A 17,500-nucleotide genomic window follows, 5' to 3' on the forward strand; every position below is an offset into this window, starting at 1 on the left:
CTAATGTCGCTATATCTTGCTGTGCTATCCGCCATGTTTGTTTGTATTGGCATCACTGTGTGACGTCACAGGAAAATGGACGGGTGGATTTACAGATAGCGAAAATCAGGCACTTAAAAGCCTTTTTTCGGTAAAATTTTGAAAAAAAACTTCGAAAAATAAAATAAGCCACTGGGAACTGATTTTTATTGGTTTTAACCCTTCTGAAATTGTGATAATGTTCCCCTTTAAGTCTGTAGATCAACTTCAGATCTATTCTTCGACTATAAGATTTTATTTTCAATTTGTTTGTTGTATGTCCTTTTTGTCAAAGAAAACGTTTGTTTTTTATACAGCAAACAGTGGAATATTTGATAGTAACTGAAGTAATTGGAGACTTAAATAGGTAAATAATCCGTAACATTGACTTTAAATCATAATTTTTTGAGCAATGAGTTTAAAAAAGATCCCCCTAAAAATAGGTATCTAAAAGGGCCCCCACTCATAAAAGTATCAAAATAAGTCACATAGATTACTTTTTTTAATTTATTTTTACTTTCAACAATTAAGTATTTTAGATCAACTTCAGATGAATCTGGTAATTGTAGGTTTTTGTTATTTGTTTTATGGCCTTTTTGTCAAAGAGAATCCTTTTTTTAATGACAAAACAACAAAACGTGCAATATCCATCCATTTACTACCGCTTGTCCATTTCGGGGTTGGGGGGGTGCTGGAGCCTATCTTAGCTGCATTCGGCTGCAGTATATTTCCCAAAAATTACTTCAAAGTTGAATATATGATGTGAAGTAATTGGAGCCTTAAATAGGTGAATAATTCACAACATGAATTTTAAAACATAATTTTTTGATCAATGACTTTAAAATTATTGAAGATTTAAAAGGGGCCCACTCATAAAAGTGTTAAAATAATTAGTATTTATTATTTTACTTACAATACTCGATTATAAGTTTTTCTAATTTGTTTTATGTCCTTTTTGTAAAAAACAAAACAAAAACTGATTTTGTGACCCAAAAAAATGCAATATTTGACGTGAAGTAGATGGAGTCTTAAGTAGGTCAATAAATCATAACATTATTGATTTTGAATAAATAATTGAGTAATGAGTTTAAAAAATCCCACTAAATTTCTTGGAGATTTAAGTATTAAAAATAAGTCATATACATTAAAAAAAAAAAAGTATAACACTTAAGTGTTCTATTCATCGACTATAAGCTTTTATTTGTTTTATGTCCTTTTTGTAAAAAAATGTATATATATACAGCAAACACAAAATAAAATATTTGATGTGAAGTAATTGGAGTCTTAAATAGGTCAATATTTCATAACATTAGATTTTAAATCATTCTTTTTTGAACAATTGATTAGTTTCTGCGATGAGATGGCGACTTTTCCAGGGTGTACCCTGCCTTCCGCCCGATTGTAGCTGAGATAGGCACCAGCGCCCCCCGCGACCCCAAAAGGGAATAAGCGGTAGGAAAAAAAAAATGGACAATTACTTTAAAATGCTTGGAGTTTTAAAAGGGCCCCCACTCATAAAAATGTTAAAATAAGTCATATTTATTGTTTTACTTTCAATACTCAAGTTGATTATAAGTTTTTTCTACTTTGTTGTATGCCCTTTTGGCAAAAAATAAATTGATTATGTGAAAAAATAAATGCAGTATTTGATGTGAAGTAAATGGAGCCTTAAGTAGGTCAATAAATCAAAACATTATTGATTTGAATTATCAATTTTTGAGTGAGTTTAAAAAAAATCCCACTAAACTTCTTGGAGGATTTAAAAGAGTTAAAAATAAGTCATCTATATAAAAAACATTTTATAACACTTGATTCTCTAGATCAACTTCAGATCTATTCATTCATCACAAGCTTTTGTTTTCTATTTGTTTTATGTCCTTTTTGTTGAAGAAAACTTTAGTTTTTTTTATACAGCAAACACATGAAATAAAATATTTCACAGTGGAATATTTGATGTGAAGTAATTGGAGACATAAATAGGTCAATAATTCATATAATTGACTTTGCATAATTTGAGAAATGAGTTACAAAAAAATCACTCTAAAATTGTGAATCTAAAAAGCCCCTCCACTCATAAAAGTTTTAAAACAAGTCACATATATTTAATTTTTTTAACTTTCAACAATTAAATCTTTAGATCAACTTCAGATCTGTTTATTGTAAGTTTTTTTGTTTGTTTTATGGCCTTTTTGTCAAAGAAAACTGCTGTACAAATCCTTTTAAAATTCTTGGGGATTTAAAAAGGCTCCACTCATAATAAGTGTTAAAATGAGTCTTTTTTTTTTAATTATTGCTTTCGATACTCAAGTCGATTATACATTTTTCTAAATGTATTTTTGCCATTTTTGTAATAAAAACTTTTTTTTTTGAAAAAAATAATAATGCCATATTTTCCCCCAAAATATTTTAAAGTGTAATATTTGTTATGAAGTAAGTGAAGCCTTAAGTAGGTAAATAAATCATAACACTATTAATTTTAATCATTTTTTTGAGTAATGAGTTAAAAAAAAAAAAAATCCCACTCCAATTCTTGGGTGATCCAAAAATGCTAAAAATAAGTTTATACACTTAAGTCTCTAGATCAACTAGATCTATTCGTCCATTACAAGATTTTATTTTCTATTTGTTTTATGTCCTTTTTGTTGAATAAAACTTTTGTTTTGTATATAGCACACTCATAACTTTTCAAAGCACACTTTTAATACTCATAAAAGTGTTAAGTGTTTTTAGATCATTTTTTGTAAAAAAAAAAAAAAAACAGATTTTGTGAAAATAATAAATAATGCAACATACCCCCCAAAAAATATTTTAAAGTGTAATATTTGATGTGAAGTAAACGGAGCCTTAAGTAGGTGAATAAATCATAACACAATTGATTTTAATTATTTTTTGAGTAATGAGTTTAAAAAAAATCCCACTACAATTTTGGGGTGATCCAAAAATTAAAAAAAATAAGTTTATACACTTAAGTCTCTCGATCAACTTCAGATCTATTTGTCCACTATAAGCTTTTATTTTCTATTTGTTTTATGTCCTTTTTTGTTGAAGAAAACTTTTGTTTTGTATACAGCAAAACACTAATAAAAGTGTTATAAGTGTTTTTAGATCAACTAAACAATAAGTCTTAGATCAACTTCAGATCTGTTATTTGTAAGTTTTGTTTTATGGCCTTTTTGTCAAAGAAAACTGCTACATAAATCCTTTTAAAATTCTTGAGGATTTAAAAGGGCCCTATTCATTAAAAAAAGTGTTAAAATAAGTCTTCTTTTGTTGTTACTTTTAATACTCAAGTCGATTTTACATTTTCTAATTTGTTTTATGCAATTTTTGTAAAAAAACAACAAAAAAACAGATCCTGTGAAAAAAAAATAACTAATGCAACATTTCCCCCAAAAATTATTTTAAAGTGTAATATTAGATGTGAAATAAATGGAGCCTTAAGTAGGTAAATAAATCATAACAATACTGATTTTAATTATTTTTTGAGTAATGAGTTTCTTGGGTGATTCAAAAATTTTACAAAAGTTTATACACTTAAGTCTCTAGATCAATTTCAGATCTATTTGTCCACTATAAGCTTTTATTTTCTATTTCTTTTATGTCCTTTTTTGTTGAAGAAAACTTTTCTTTTGTATACAGCAAAACCCTGATAAAAGTGTTAAAAGTGTTTTTAGATCAACTATACAATAAGTCTTAGATCAACTTCAGATCTGTTATTTGTAAGTTTTGTTTTATGGCCTTTTTGTCAAAGAAAACTGCTACATATATCCTTTTAAAATTCTTGGGGATTTAAAAGGGCCCCATTCATTAAAAAAGTGTTAAAATAAGTCTTCTTTTGTTGTTACTTTTAATACTCAAGTCGATTATACGTTTTCTAATTTGTTTTATGCAATTTTTGTAAAAAAAAAAAAAAAAGGATTTTGTGAAAAAAATAATAAATAATGCAACCTTTCCCCCAAAAAATATTTTAAAGTGTAAGACTAGATGTGAAGTAAATGGAGCCTTAAGTAGGTAAATAAATCATAACAATACTGATTTTAATTATTTTTTTGAGTAATGAGTTTCTTGGGTGATTAAAAAATTTTACAAAAGTTTATACACTTAAGTCTCTAGATCAATTTCAGATCTATTTGTCCACTATATGCTTTTATTTTCAATTTGTTTTATGTCCTTTTTTGTTGAAAACACTTTTGCATTGTATCTAGCAAACACATGAAATAAAATATTTAATGTGAAGTAATCGGAGCCTTGAATAGGTCAATAATTCATAACATTGACTTTAAATCATTTGAACAATGAGTTTAAAAAAAAAAAGCCTCTAAAATGAGGTATCTAAAAGAGCCCCCACTCATAAAAGTGTTAAAACAAGTCAAACTTTTTTTTAAACTTTCAAAAATGAAGTCTTTAGATCAACTTTAAGTCTGTTAATTGTTTTTTTATGGCCTTTTTGTCAAAGAAAACTGCTACACAAACACAAAATATGCAATATTTTCCTGAAAACATATTTTAAAGTGTAATTTTTATGTGAAATAAATAGAGCTTTAAGGGGGAAATTAACTTTTTTTTTTTTTTTACTTTTGTCTATTGTTCACGGTCATTTAGAACAGGGGTGTCAAACTCATTTTAGCTCAGGGGCCACATGGAGGAAAATCTATTCCCAAGTGGGCCGGAATGGTAAAATCATGGCATGATAACTTAAAAATAAAGAAAACTTAAGGTTGTTTTCTTTGGCCAAAAATAGAACAAGCACATTCTGAAAACGTACAAATCAGAAATAATCCTCTGGACAAAACACTAAAAATTTGTTGAAAATTCTGAGGAAATTTGTGGCGCTTCAAAAACACAATGAGCTTAGACTTCGTCTCAGTGTAGCTACAAAGCCAGGATTAAACTATAAATCACAGTCTTTCTGGGATTGAACAACAACACATGTAAACTCTTCTAGGTATCATCCTTTGTCACGAGCACATATCAATCCAGAGCTAACTCAACAAACCGTAGGAAACGGAGGTAAAAACTATTCAAAAGGGTTAAATTTACTTCTCTCTTGTTTGACAGAGAGATTTTGGGGCAATCAGGGAGCCAATGTGTTCGAAGCAGGAGACATAAAACGGCCGGTTTTAAATTTCCTGGTCGAGGAGGAGCAGCCACAGTCCTCCTTTACTGCATACCTCTTGCTTGGCCCCTGTATAAACAGTTTGCTTGCCTAACAGAATTGCTATTGTGACATCTAGTGGACACATTTAGAACAGCAGTTTCTTTCATTCAACAAAAAAAAGCTAATTTTTATCCAGTTCACGGGCCTGATCCGGCCCGCGGGCCGTATGTTTGACACCCCTGATTTAGAACAACATGACGGATGGATGTTAAAGCATTCTAAATATGAAATAAATGTGATCAATCTAATAGTATTTGTAGCATGATATGTATTTACCATACCTGGAATGGTAACCAAAGTGCTTTACACACTGATGGCGGCAATAGTATACTCTGAATATGCTGCGGACCACAAATGGAATCCCTTTCGGAACGAGCACTGAATTCATATTTTGAAACAAAGAAAATATTTTTTATTACAAAGCAAAAAATTAATGGCAGCCCTTGACAGACATTCAACTCTGCTGCTGCTTTGTTTTCGCTCACAAACTTTTGAGGACGCCTGCAGAGTGTCGCCCCCTAGTGGTAGAACAAAAACAGTACACCCTCCCCATTACACAAAAAAAAAAAAAACCCTACAAAATAAATTAGCTGACGTTTTGCTTCATCCGTGACGTCGCCAGGTGCGCAGTTTTACAATTAACGAGGGGAACGTGAGGTCACTTTCAACGTGTTTGTAAGCCATCAGTGCGACACACGCTGGCGGCGACACGAAGACGTTCCGCAAACAAGAGCGGAGTGCATTTATTTAGCGACATAGTGCGGAGCTGCAAACATGACACACAAAAAGACTAAGTTGTGTTGCAGCTCCTCACTATAGCAGCATCAGCAGTTTGAAACAACACAACTGTCCTCTCAATCACGTGTGTGCTGACCAGCTCAGCAGATTTTCAAGTTCTAGAGGAAAAAAAAAAAAGAAAAAAAAGAAAGAAAAACAAATAAAAGGCCGCCGTGATGTCAGGGAGGCTCCGGCAGTCGTCCTTTGCGTCACTCGTCCGAGCCCGCCGAGCGTTTCTGGTTGCGTTTGCGTGGAGACCTCCTGGGCGACGCTTTGTCTGCGAGGACGAGATGACCGCTTTTTAAACCCACCCACTTGTACCGAAGAAGGCGTTTCCATGGTGACATACGACTAGGGGTGTCCCGATCGGATATCGATATATTCAAATGTCCGATACAAGCAGCCCTGCAGCGTGTTTACTTGTGCTAAGTTGACAGCGAGTTAGTCAAGTCAATTACAAAAAAGGTAAACATGCTCGGTTATAGGCTACTAGGAGATTGCAGCTACGCAACCGCTAAGCACACACGCTTATTCCATCCTTCCATTTTGTACCGCCTGTCCCTTTTGGGATGGCGGGGGGGTGCTGGAGCCTATCTCAGCTGCATTCGGGCGGAAGGCGGCGTACACCCTGGACAAGTCGCCACCTCATCACAGGGCCAACACAGATAGACAGACAACATTCACACACTAGATAATCAACCTATCCCCAGGTGCATGTGTTTGGCGGTGGGAGGAAGCCGGAGTACCCGACATGGAGATCATGCAAACTCCACACAGAGAGGTCCTGAGCCCGGGATTGAACCCAGGACTACTCATGACCTTTGTATTGTGAGGCACATGCACAAACCCCTCTTCCACACGCTTCATTTAAACAATAATGCAGTTTTGAACAGCACAATGTCATAAGGTTTAGTGTTTTTCATACCTAGTATTGTTCTGACTCATTTCACTTCATCAAACCTTTTACACCACAAATCAATCAAAGTATGAATGATTTGTGACGACATCCTATGTGATGAATAACCCTTGTGCAAGTTTATAGACACTTACTCTTAGGATCCAGAAGTATCGGAAGTCCACAATATTTTATTTATTTTTTTACTCCCAAAGCTTGAAATCTTTTAACATCTTCATGCCTATCTTTTGATAAAAAAATTGTACTATATTCTTATGTTTTATGGCCTTTTTGTCATAAATAGCATAAACAGTCTACTTTAATATGATAGGAGAATGCTATGAATGCAAAATAAAATGTTGCAGAATGTAATATTTGAGGTTGGTTGGTTAATCACGCGCGCGCGCGCGCACGCACGCACGCACGCACGCACGCACGCACGCACGCACGCACGCACGCACGCACGCACGCACGCACGCACGCACGCACGCACGCACGCACGCACGCACGCACGCACGCACGCACGCACGCACGCACGCACGCACGCACGCACGCACGCACGCACGCACGCACGCACGCACGCACGCACGCACGCACGCACGCACGCACGCACGCACGCACGCACGCACGCACGCACGCACACACACACACACACACACACACACACACACACACACACACACACACACACACACACACACACACACACACACACACACACACACACACACACACACACACACACACACCCCCCCCCGACTTAAACAAGTTGAAAAACGTATTCGGGTGTTACCATTTAGTGGTCAATTGTACGGAATATGTACTGAACTGTGCAATCTACTTATAAAAGTATCAATCAATTAATCAATCAAAACAAACACACACACACACACACACACACACAAACACACACACACACACGGCCAAAACTTTGGACAAACCTCATTCAATGCATTTTCTTTATTTTCATGACTATTCACATTGCAGAATGTCACTGAAGGCATCAAAACTATGTATGGACACATGTGGAGTTATGCACTTAACAAAAAAAGGGTGAAACAACAATTTAAAAAAATAGCCACTCTTTGGTTTGACTACTGCTTTGCACACACTTGGCATTCTCTCCATGAGCTTCACCTGAAAGGGTTTTCACTTCACAGGTGTCATAGTTTTGATGCCTTCAGTGACAATCTAAAATGTAAATAGTCATGAAAATAAAGAAAAGGCATTGAAATGAAAAGGTGTGTCCAAACTTTTGGCCTGTACTGTACACACACACCCACATTTATACACGTGCACTACACTTAAGCGTGCACGCGCACACACACAGGATCATTTTTACTTAATTTCTGGGGTTTAATGGCAGTTTAACTCATTAACGCTCATCAAAGCTCTGATAATTATGCTCAGGGTTTCCTGTTGGATAAGGGGGACAAATACACCCCAAAAATGTGTTTTAAAATCCGCAAGAATGACATTCATTGAGTTTTCATGGAAAAACGATATTAATAATTCCTTCTTGACTGTACTTAAATTTAGAATGTATGTAGATTATATTATTTATTATTATTATTATTGTCTATTGTGAGCGAACTTTGGTGCTGAATTTCCCCCAGGGATCAATAAAGTACTTTCTGTTCTATTCTAATATACCAGGATTACAGTATGTTTAAAAATAGCAATTTTAATTGGAGTCAATGGGGCCTAAAAAGGTCTTAAGAGAAGGTCCATCCATCCATCCATCCATCCATCCATCTTCTTCCGCTTATCCGAGGTCGGGTTGCGGGGGCAGCAGCCTAAGCAGGAAAGCCCAGACTTTCCTCTCCCCAGCCACTAAATCCAGCTCTTCCCGGGGAATCCCGAGGCATTCCCAGGCCAGCCGGGAGACATAGTCTTCCCAACGTGTCCAGGGTTTTCCCCGCGGACGTGCCCTAAACACCTCCCTAGGGAAGTGTTCGGGTGACATCCTGACCAGATGCCCGAACCACCTCATCTGGCTCCTCCCCCTGTGGAGGAGCAGCGGCTTTACTTTGAGCTCCCCCCGGATGACAGAGCTCCTCACCCTATCTCTAAGGGAGAGCTAAACTAATTTTGGGCGCTTGTACCCGGGATCTTGTTCTTTTGATCATAACTTAAGAGAAAATGTGTATACTTAATTTGTATATCTTAATACAGTGTCTCAATCAAAAGCACAATGCTATTTTATATTTTTAAATCAATTTTAAAACTCTATGGCGAAATTTCAGACTGCTAACCTTCAAACGGAACTATCATACCACATAAGGAACACATTTAATGCCCATTTTGGGCCCTAGGAGTGCACAAGGGTTAATAACGGTATCGGCCAGTGCTGGTGTGGTATCGGAAGTGAACAAGTTGTATCGGGACACCCCTGAATACGTGTTACATTTCATGCATGCATGCGTGGTGCAGAGCGGCGAGTTTCTAGACAAAGCCCTCACCTCTGCGACTCTGCACTGAAGGAGACGTGACAGCGGGAAGCAGCGAGAGACGAGATGGAGAGAGCGAGAGAGAGAGAGAGAGAGAGAGAGAGAGAGAAGAAGGCAGGGTGAGTGATCGTCATGCACAGAGAAGCTCAATCAAAGGTTGGGGGGGAAAAGAATGTGACAACTCCCAAGAGATGATAGGTAGACAAAAGTATTTGGACACCTACCTGATATTTGATTAGAAAAAGTGTCCAGATACTATTGTCTATACAGTAAGGGTGTAAAAGTACATGTAGTCGTATCGGAACCGTCGCTTGGGTGCAGGACAGGAAGTGTTTACACCGTAAAACAACACTCTTTTAGTCCAGTGTAGCAATAGTGCAAAGGAGAAGTAAGAACCTGAAATGTTAAGTCTCCACTGTCTTTAAGGTTTTGTTTGGGAACTTCTCCTTCCCGTGAAATAAACCCAAAAAGCCAAGATAAAGCTTGATAAGTAGAAAGCAGGTCAAGCACAGTGCTGACAACTGGAACTGGTAATGAATGAGACTTGATGCTACTAAAAATAATTCTATTACTGTTGCACTTTGTCTGCATTGTTTATTTTCCCGAAAAGATGGAAGCGGCATGGCTGAGATGCTACGAAAACAAATATGAACCCAGTTTAGGCATCCTAGTCGCTGCCCTTGTGTCTTTGAGCCAGAACTTGACCCACCTTGCTCCCAGTGCCAATCACATGAGCGTATAAATGTGTGTGGCAGCTTTACAAAAATATATATTTTTTTAAAAAGGGCCCTTTGTAATAACTAAAAAGAAACACATTTTAATTAAATATACAGTCGCCCCTCACCAATACACGCTTCTAATGTTGCCGCTTTACTCAATCGCGTTTCTTAGAAAGCTTTACAGATTCAAAATTGGTATCAGTTCCTGGCTGAGTCTCTTTGGAATTCAGCCTATTATGAGTAAGAGATGTACACATCTCAAGCAATTATTGTAGGTTTTTTGGGCTTAAACAAAAAATGTCTAAAATAACTTATAATATGAGACATCTAAAGTGGTGGTTCCTTACTTTTTTCGATTTCATGGCCCAACGTTTCCAATAAAGAGAGCCTGGGGCCCACTCAAATATTAACAGTGACTGATTTATTAATCTTACTCTAAATCACATTCACATATCGAACCTAAAATAGTTTACAACCATTGTCAAATAATATGAAACCATGTGATAATCAAAAAGATTCTTATTTATTTAAAACAAACCTTAAGTCAGGCTGATAAGAAATATTAATACTAATCAAATATACAGCATAAGAAGGGACTCATAACTTATGAAAAATGTTTTTACATACAATTATCTAGTGCTAAAATAGATAAACTAAATATTTTTTGCACTTAAGCAACTTCTGATTTACATTATGTAACGCCGCTGTGAGGGATGTCTTGTCTCGGTTTCTTCCGTCTTGTGAATTGCATGTTTTGGTTTGAAAAGTAACTCCTCTCGTTTCAGATCACTTGCCCTCCCCTTTGTGTCATCAGTCTGACGTCATCCCTGACTCCTGATTGTTTCCACCTATTCCCCATTACCCTCATGTGTCTTATAAGCCCACGCTTCCCTTTGTTCTGTGCCAGATTGTCTTGTTAATTCGTGCCTCTCTAGCATCCTGTCCATGCCTTACCTCGTGTTTATATACCTTAATCCTGAATTCCTTCGCTGCTATTTTGAGTTTTCTTTTTTTCCTCCTCAGCACACTGATTTTGTCTTATTTATTTTTACAGCCGAAGTGGTGAGTTTTCAGTTTTTCTTACAATTCTTTCTTTTCCTCAATTTTTTGAGTGACATTTTTTGTTAACCTTTATTAGATTAGAAAAAGTGTAGAAGTTTTTACAGCCATTGTTTCTTCCTCCTGTTGGAACGTTTTTTGTTTAAAATAAGTTTCATAGAATATAGGTCGCCAAGTACAGTATAGTTCCTCATTGTTTTTGTGTTTTCGGTTGTTCTTTTTTTTTGGAACCTTTTTCGCCGACTAGTTTAGATTTTGTATATATTGAATTGCCCTGACTCTGGAGGTGAAAGGAAGCTTTCAAAATAAAAGCCTGCCGAATCATTCCCTACTCTGCATCTGAGTCCTCTCTCTTGACCGAGCCTGACACTTTAGCGCCAGACTTCTTTTGTTTGATATTGTAATTACTGCCACAGGTGGTAAAAAAGAGCATTACAGAGTACCGCTGTGGCCCGTACGGACTACAGCTGAGAAACAGATATTTTTTGGTTAAGAAACATTGATGTAAGGTACTGTACTGTATTACACAGCAGATCATCATCAAACAAGGTGCAGTATTTTCCAGTTGTTTAAGAACTAATTGTTTGTGTGTGAGTCTATATTACTGTGGTATCAAACTGATACTACACTATTTGGTATCGTTGCTGTCGATATTTGTATCAATTCACCCACCTTGTTCACATTTAAGAGCTGTAGCTTGCGGTTAGCATATCCTCCATAGGTGTGTAGTGTAGCATGTTCAGCTATTCCGCCTCATCCAGTTACAATAGTACTTGTAAGAAACAATTTATTTGTCTCACATGGAGGCGTGGATCGCTGACTTAGAAGTGGCTTAGCACTGAAGAAGGATGTTAGCCGCTGGCGAGGATGCGTCATTGCGCTGAGGACGCAGCGTTTGTTCGCTGTGTCGCTGTCAAATTTGCTGGACGCAGCTACAACGTGCCAACATCACAATAAGACAATAGTATTAAAAGTTGTATTGGCTGACAAATGTATTATCGTTGATATTTGTATCGTCTATATCGCACAACCCTAGTAAAGTACATGTTTTTTACTTTCTATCATGTGAATTTGTCACATTACGAGGGCTTTTATATTAGGTTGTAAACATACCCTTAACTATGGTTAAACTAAGATAAAATAATAAAAGATAAAAATAATAAAAAATAATCATACTTAGTGGAAATTCACTTATCACAGGCGGGTCTGGAAATAAGCATGATAAGCAAGGGAAAACTGTATTATATATTACATTAATTTGCTTTGTCGCCTATCAAGAAAGCTTATATAGCTATTAATTATTTTGACCTACACTTTCATGAGTTTTCATCTACAAGATGTATGAAAGCAGCCCCTACATATATTTTTCTTATAAATCTATATTTTGATTTGACTATTGTATTATTGGACAATAAGGACAAAGAATTTTGTGTTTTTAATGATTAATTTAAAAAAACATATATTGCACCCAAAAAATAAGCAGTTTTACACTTTGGCTTTTGTTCCCTAACGGTACCTGTCAGAAAGTGTTTTAGTCTTATCTTATTCTGACGCAGTTTTGAGATGTTAGATTTCCTGAGCTCTTAATTTGGCGATCTAGTCTGAGACGTCATTTCCTGTTTGCAGCTTTTCTGCGAAATATGGGCTCCTGGGTGATTGTGAAAACAGCATTGTTTGCGTTCCTGACTAAAATGCAAGTATACGTCAAATATAGCATGGTTATTAATGCTAAAATGCCTGTAATGTGTTAGATGTGGCCTTAACCGAGTGTTTGTTTGCAACAGTGTTTCTGCTTGGCGATATAATTCGTCAGCTCAACTTTCGCCCCGGTAATACTTCTGGTTACACAGTAGTTAGGCTATCTCACCACTAGAGGGCGACACAGACCACGTTTAAAGCACTGTCCAAATCAGGGGTGTCAAACTCATTTCAGCTCAGTGGCCACATGGAGGAAAATCTGTGCACACGCGCCGGGCTATTAAAATCACGGCATTAAAACTAAAAATTAAAGACACATTCAGATTGTTTTATTTGTCTTATGTTGGCCAAAAATAAAACTAACATTCTGAAATAATAAAATAAAAATGTAGAAAAAAGTACGCAGCGGTAAAGTTTGGATCCATGAAGGAAAGAAAGTAAATTAATGTTTATAACTGAATACATTTACATATGCATAAAAATGTTTATTTTTGTATCTTTTTTTTTTTAATGAATTACCATAAGTAGCCTTTTTCCAAAACACAATATACAGTGTGAGATATAACAAGATAATTCATAAATGTATCAATTGTTTTCAAAACGGTTACAAAAAAGTGGGATCCCAAAAAATGTACTGCGAGACTCGATTTTTATGACTTGATGGGGTCTCAGGGACCCCATTTTGACAATTCCTAGCGCCAACACTGATGGGAGTATTGGTGCGTGCAAAACTGCAGCAGGCGGCTGCGGCCTGCGGGCCGGCTCTAATACTAATCAAATATCATCCCGGGGGCCATAGATAATTCATTCGCGGGCCGGATCTGGCCCACGGTCCTTGACTTTGACACCCCTGGTCTAAATAAACAGTGCTTATCCTCCATTCATCTCTAATGGGACTGCTTTAATAGTCCATGTACATTTGTTTGTATATTTGTTTTATAACCCATTGTAGATTATATTATAATATATATAACATTATACACATCCTGTTATATTATTGCATATTATAATGCATAAATGTATCCTAATCATTCTTTGTATGTGTTCCTTTTGGACCACACACATTTATACCACACTTGTTCAATTTCACCATTAAAGAGTGCCTGAAAGCTTCTCTGTGCCCTACTTGTCCTAACAAGATATCAGACCAGCATTCCGCATCCAGAGTAACCTACTCTATCACAGTACCAAAAATGAAGCGGCGACACGTACCATTGCACCCCCACTGTACAGTATATATGAGCAGTGTTTTGTACATACTGATCTGGTTCAGAGTTTCTTGAGGGATCCAGCTGAGGTCTACGTCGTTGTGACTCGACGTTCCCATTTCTACTTTCGCAGCAGGACGCCGCCTCTGTACACGCAGACAGACACGTATTAAACAATGGGAAATCAAACCAGTCAATGTGGTCCAAGCCATACTGTTGTTACCTTTCTGGACTCCAACAGCTGATGAAGGCCGACGATGACGAGCAGTCCGAGGCCAGACAGGAAGATGTACATGAAGATGCTGGAAGGAAGTCGACGGTGAGTGGCGTGGGTGCAAGGATCGCAAGCACAAAAGCAAAATCACAGACATTCTTTGGAGATTGTAATGTGTTATTTATACTGTCGTAGGGATGTGTGCCGAATGTGGCACCAACCGAAACCCGTCAGCCCTACCGATTCACATACAATCCCACGGTGCCATGTTATGGTACCTGAGTTGCACGTGACGTCACGCCCGGTTGCCAATTCAGTCGGCTATTCGCACTTGGGCGATCACTCAATGAGCAGAACTGAGAGCGGAACCAGTAAAACTACATCTAGCTAATGTTACGATTTTTAATGCCAACAAAGTAACTCAAAAAAACGCTCCAAAGGAAGTAAGGATCCACTTTTCCAAAAATGGGCTAGCTTGATGCTAATATACATTGGCTTTGCTATTGACATGCTACTGATTAGCATCAGCAATTTTCCATGACGATTTCAACACTTACAAATTTGTGAAGGAAAACTACAAATGAGATGCACGTTACAATCAAACAGCTGCTGCTTAATAATGACACTTGCAGTATTAACGCTTTTTAGGGCACAAAAAAACACAATAAACTATACACTACTGCATTGTAATGTCTTGCAACTTTAATTGCAACTCAATGTCATCCCTGCAAATGAGACTCACCAAAGTAATAATAAAACCAGATATAACAACTGAACAGCGGTTGCCATAATCAGCTCATTTTTAAATGTTTCAATAAAAATGATATTGTATTTACAAAAAGAAAGAATATTTATTAACACACACAGAAGCAGCGAAAACTTGTACCGATATCAATCCTCAGGTACCGGGAATTGGTACCGTGTCGGTTCAAATGTGAACAGTAACCATCTGTAGTTGGCAAAAACAGTAAGCAAATAACAAAATAGTACAAATAGAATACATAAAAAGGTATTCATACATTAATTAATACTGGTATTAAAATAAGACTATTACATGCAAGTGTTATTGTCATCAACTGGCACCTATACCAATTTATTTATAATAATCTACTTTATGCTGTGTAAATTATAACTGGAATGCACATTATTTGGTCTCAATATACAGTGCTGTTATTCTACAATGTTATGTTATTTTTTTCCCACTTGCTTTATTAACTTACAATACTTATAGTTTATTCAATACGGACGGGGAAAGCAATCTAACGTTAAATGGTCACAGGAGTACCTGTTGGCGTTTGTTCACACTCAACTGACTCAACGCTAAGCAACTGATACTGTGGGAGAGCCATTCCGATTCAAGAACCGGGACGTTTTTAATCACGGTTAATAGTAAAACCGGTTAATTGTTGGATCCTTATGTATGCATGTTTGAATTAAACAAAAAAAAAAAGAAGAAGAAAACAGGAAGAAAGAAGAGGGCGCTTACGTCTCTCCATCCAGACCGTCCTCCTTCTCAGTGATGGTGACCGTCTGGTTAAACACGGCGTCCTGGAAGATGTTGCCCTAATAGCAAGAAGAAATTGTCATTTAATTGATGGTGATGTTGCATGGAGACAACTCCTCCAGGGTTTCCTGCACCGCTTTGTTGTTAAGGCATCCGCCTTAACAAGAAAGAGCCACCGCCTAAACTAAAGTCTTAACAAGCTGCTCCGCTTAGTTCTGCATCTGCATCTGTCAGTACGTCTCTGCAGCACCCAGCACTGTCTCACCCACAAAACCTGATTGCTTACATGCAGCGAAGTAACAGCCAATCATCAGTGTGTATTCAGAGCGCATGTCAGTGCTCAGGCAGGCGAAGAGGAGAGACGGTAGCAGGTGAGCATAAGGCAGCGGACTCCCCCAAAACTATATTAAACACCTCCCAGTCAACTACTAGTAACATAACTATGAGCCCGTTGACGTTCTACAAACAAACGGCAGCTCAGCTCGCTTGCAGTCAGCTTGCTGGCAGTCCTTGAGGTGAAGGCTAATTAGCTTTTAGCGTAACCTTAGCTCACTGTGCGTTGTGCGCGCGCGTGTGTGCGTGCGTTACAGTCTGTCTGAGAAAAGACAAGCATTATTGACCTACAGTTAACAACAAAGTTATTTAATTTTACTTTTTCTGTGTTAATGACAGTATGTTAAATGAAGAGTTTCCTGAATCTGTCTCTGATAGTTGATAGAATAATGTAACTACATCTAAAGCCTACATGAACTCCATGGTGTTCAGGGATGAATAGTCTCTCCTGTTGCTATTGTACTATTTTTTCAGCTATATTTACATTAATCATTAGTAATGTAGCAGCCTAGTTTGGAATGGCAGGGTCCCTGCTCTCACATGTTGAAAAAAATGTAACATGTACATAGTAAAAATCAACTAAAGGCTTCCCAAATGCTGTAATAAATTAAGCATGATGAGTTGGACATACAGTATGTCAGCATGTGGCATAATAATGACATACTTAGTACCTCAGGTAACTAAAACTGTTTTGTTTTTACTTTACGGAAAAAATATTGAGATATATGTCGTATATCGGCTTTCAGCAAATGGAGTGGAAAACACAACCAAAAATTGTAGGCTTCTTCACGCTACTTCACCGCAGTCTGTAGTCTCTTCCCCCCCAGGCTGTGGTGGAAGCGATGAGATGGAGACGTGATGGTGACGGGCCGAGTTACACCTATCCTTACACCCAGCCCCCCCTCCCCCTGGAGAGTCACCACCTTAACTAACACATTTTCTGGGGGAAACACTATCCTCACTCACGTTGCTGTCCTTGTAGTTGAGGTTAATGACGAGTCCAAAGGGTCGCCCTCCCATGGGTTCTGCCGGGATGAAGGAATACTCGAAGGTGGCCTGCTTGCTGGGAGGAACCACTGTGTCCAGCTGGAGCGCCGTGAAGTTCTGGATGTAGAACTGGTAGTCCTGGCAGGAGAGAAGAACAAGAGCACGTCAAGACAGCCAAGGGCGGCATCCTCCTCGTGTCTTTCGAATCTGGTCCACTTTTAACCTGAGGGTAACGGAAAGAAGCGTCCAGAGAGTCCACCACAAAGTTCTCAGAGCCTTTGTTGGTAAAGCCCAGCAGGAACTTGACAATTTCGTTGGCAGGGAAGTCTGAAAGACAGCAGACCTTCACATTTAAAGGGGAAGTACACTTTTTTTCTACAATCCTTATCATGTAAGACAAGAACACATGTTTGTCTTTCTTTGTGCTCTTTAATTCTTAATATACAGCAAGTATGAGGTGGCTAACAATGCAGCCAATGA

General features: G+C 37.4%; 1 protein-coding gene across 2 annotated transcripts in view; it reads right to left on the minus strand.

Moving 5' to 3' along the window:
- Positions 1-5,565: 5,565 nt before the first annotated feature.
- The window catches only part of ssr1 (signal sequence receptor, alpha), an 18,455-nt gene continuing 6,520 nt past the window's right edge, over positions 5,566-17,500 (minus strand). Inside the window, exons 4-10 of one of the 2 annotated variants that reach the window (XM_061921369.1) lie at positions 17,244-17,347; positions 17,000-17,158; positions 15,683-15,759; positions 14,206-14,284; positions 14,035-14,128; positions 9,311-9,325; positions 5,566-6,230 (exon numbers count right to left, since the gene is read on the minus strand). In XM_061921369.1, the coding sequence (XP_061777353.1) occupies positions 6,163-6,230; positions 9,311-9,325; positions 14,035-14,128; positions 14,206-14,284; positions 15,683-15,759; positions 17,000-17,158; positions 17,244-17,347 (596 nt within the window). In that variant the 3' untranslated portion in view covers positions 5,566-6,162. The remainder of the gene's footprint in view (positions 6,231-9,310; positions 9,326-14,034; positions 14,129-14,205; positions 14,285-15,682; positions 15,760-16,999; positions 17,159-17,243; positions 17,348-17,500) is intronic. The other variant, XM_061921370.1, reaches the window with a different exon arrangement.

Source organism: Nerophis ophidion, linkage group LG15 (assembly GCF_033978795.1).
Source record: "Nerophis ophidion isolate RoL-2023_Sa linkage group LG15, RoL_Noph_v1.0, whole genome shotgun sequence".
Lineage (NCBI taxonomy): Eukaryota > Metazoa > Chordata > Actinopteri > Syngnathiformes > Syngnathidae > Nerophis > Nerophis ophidion.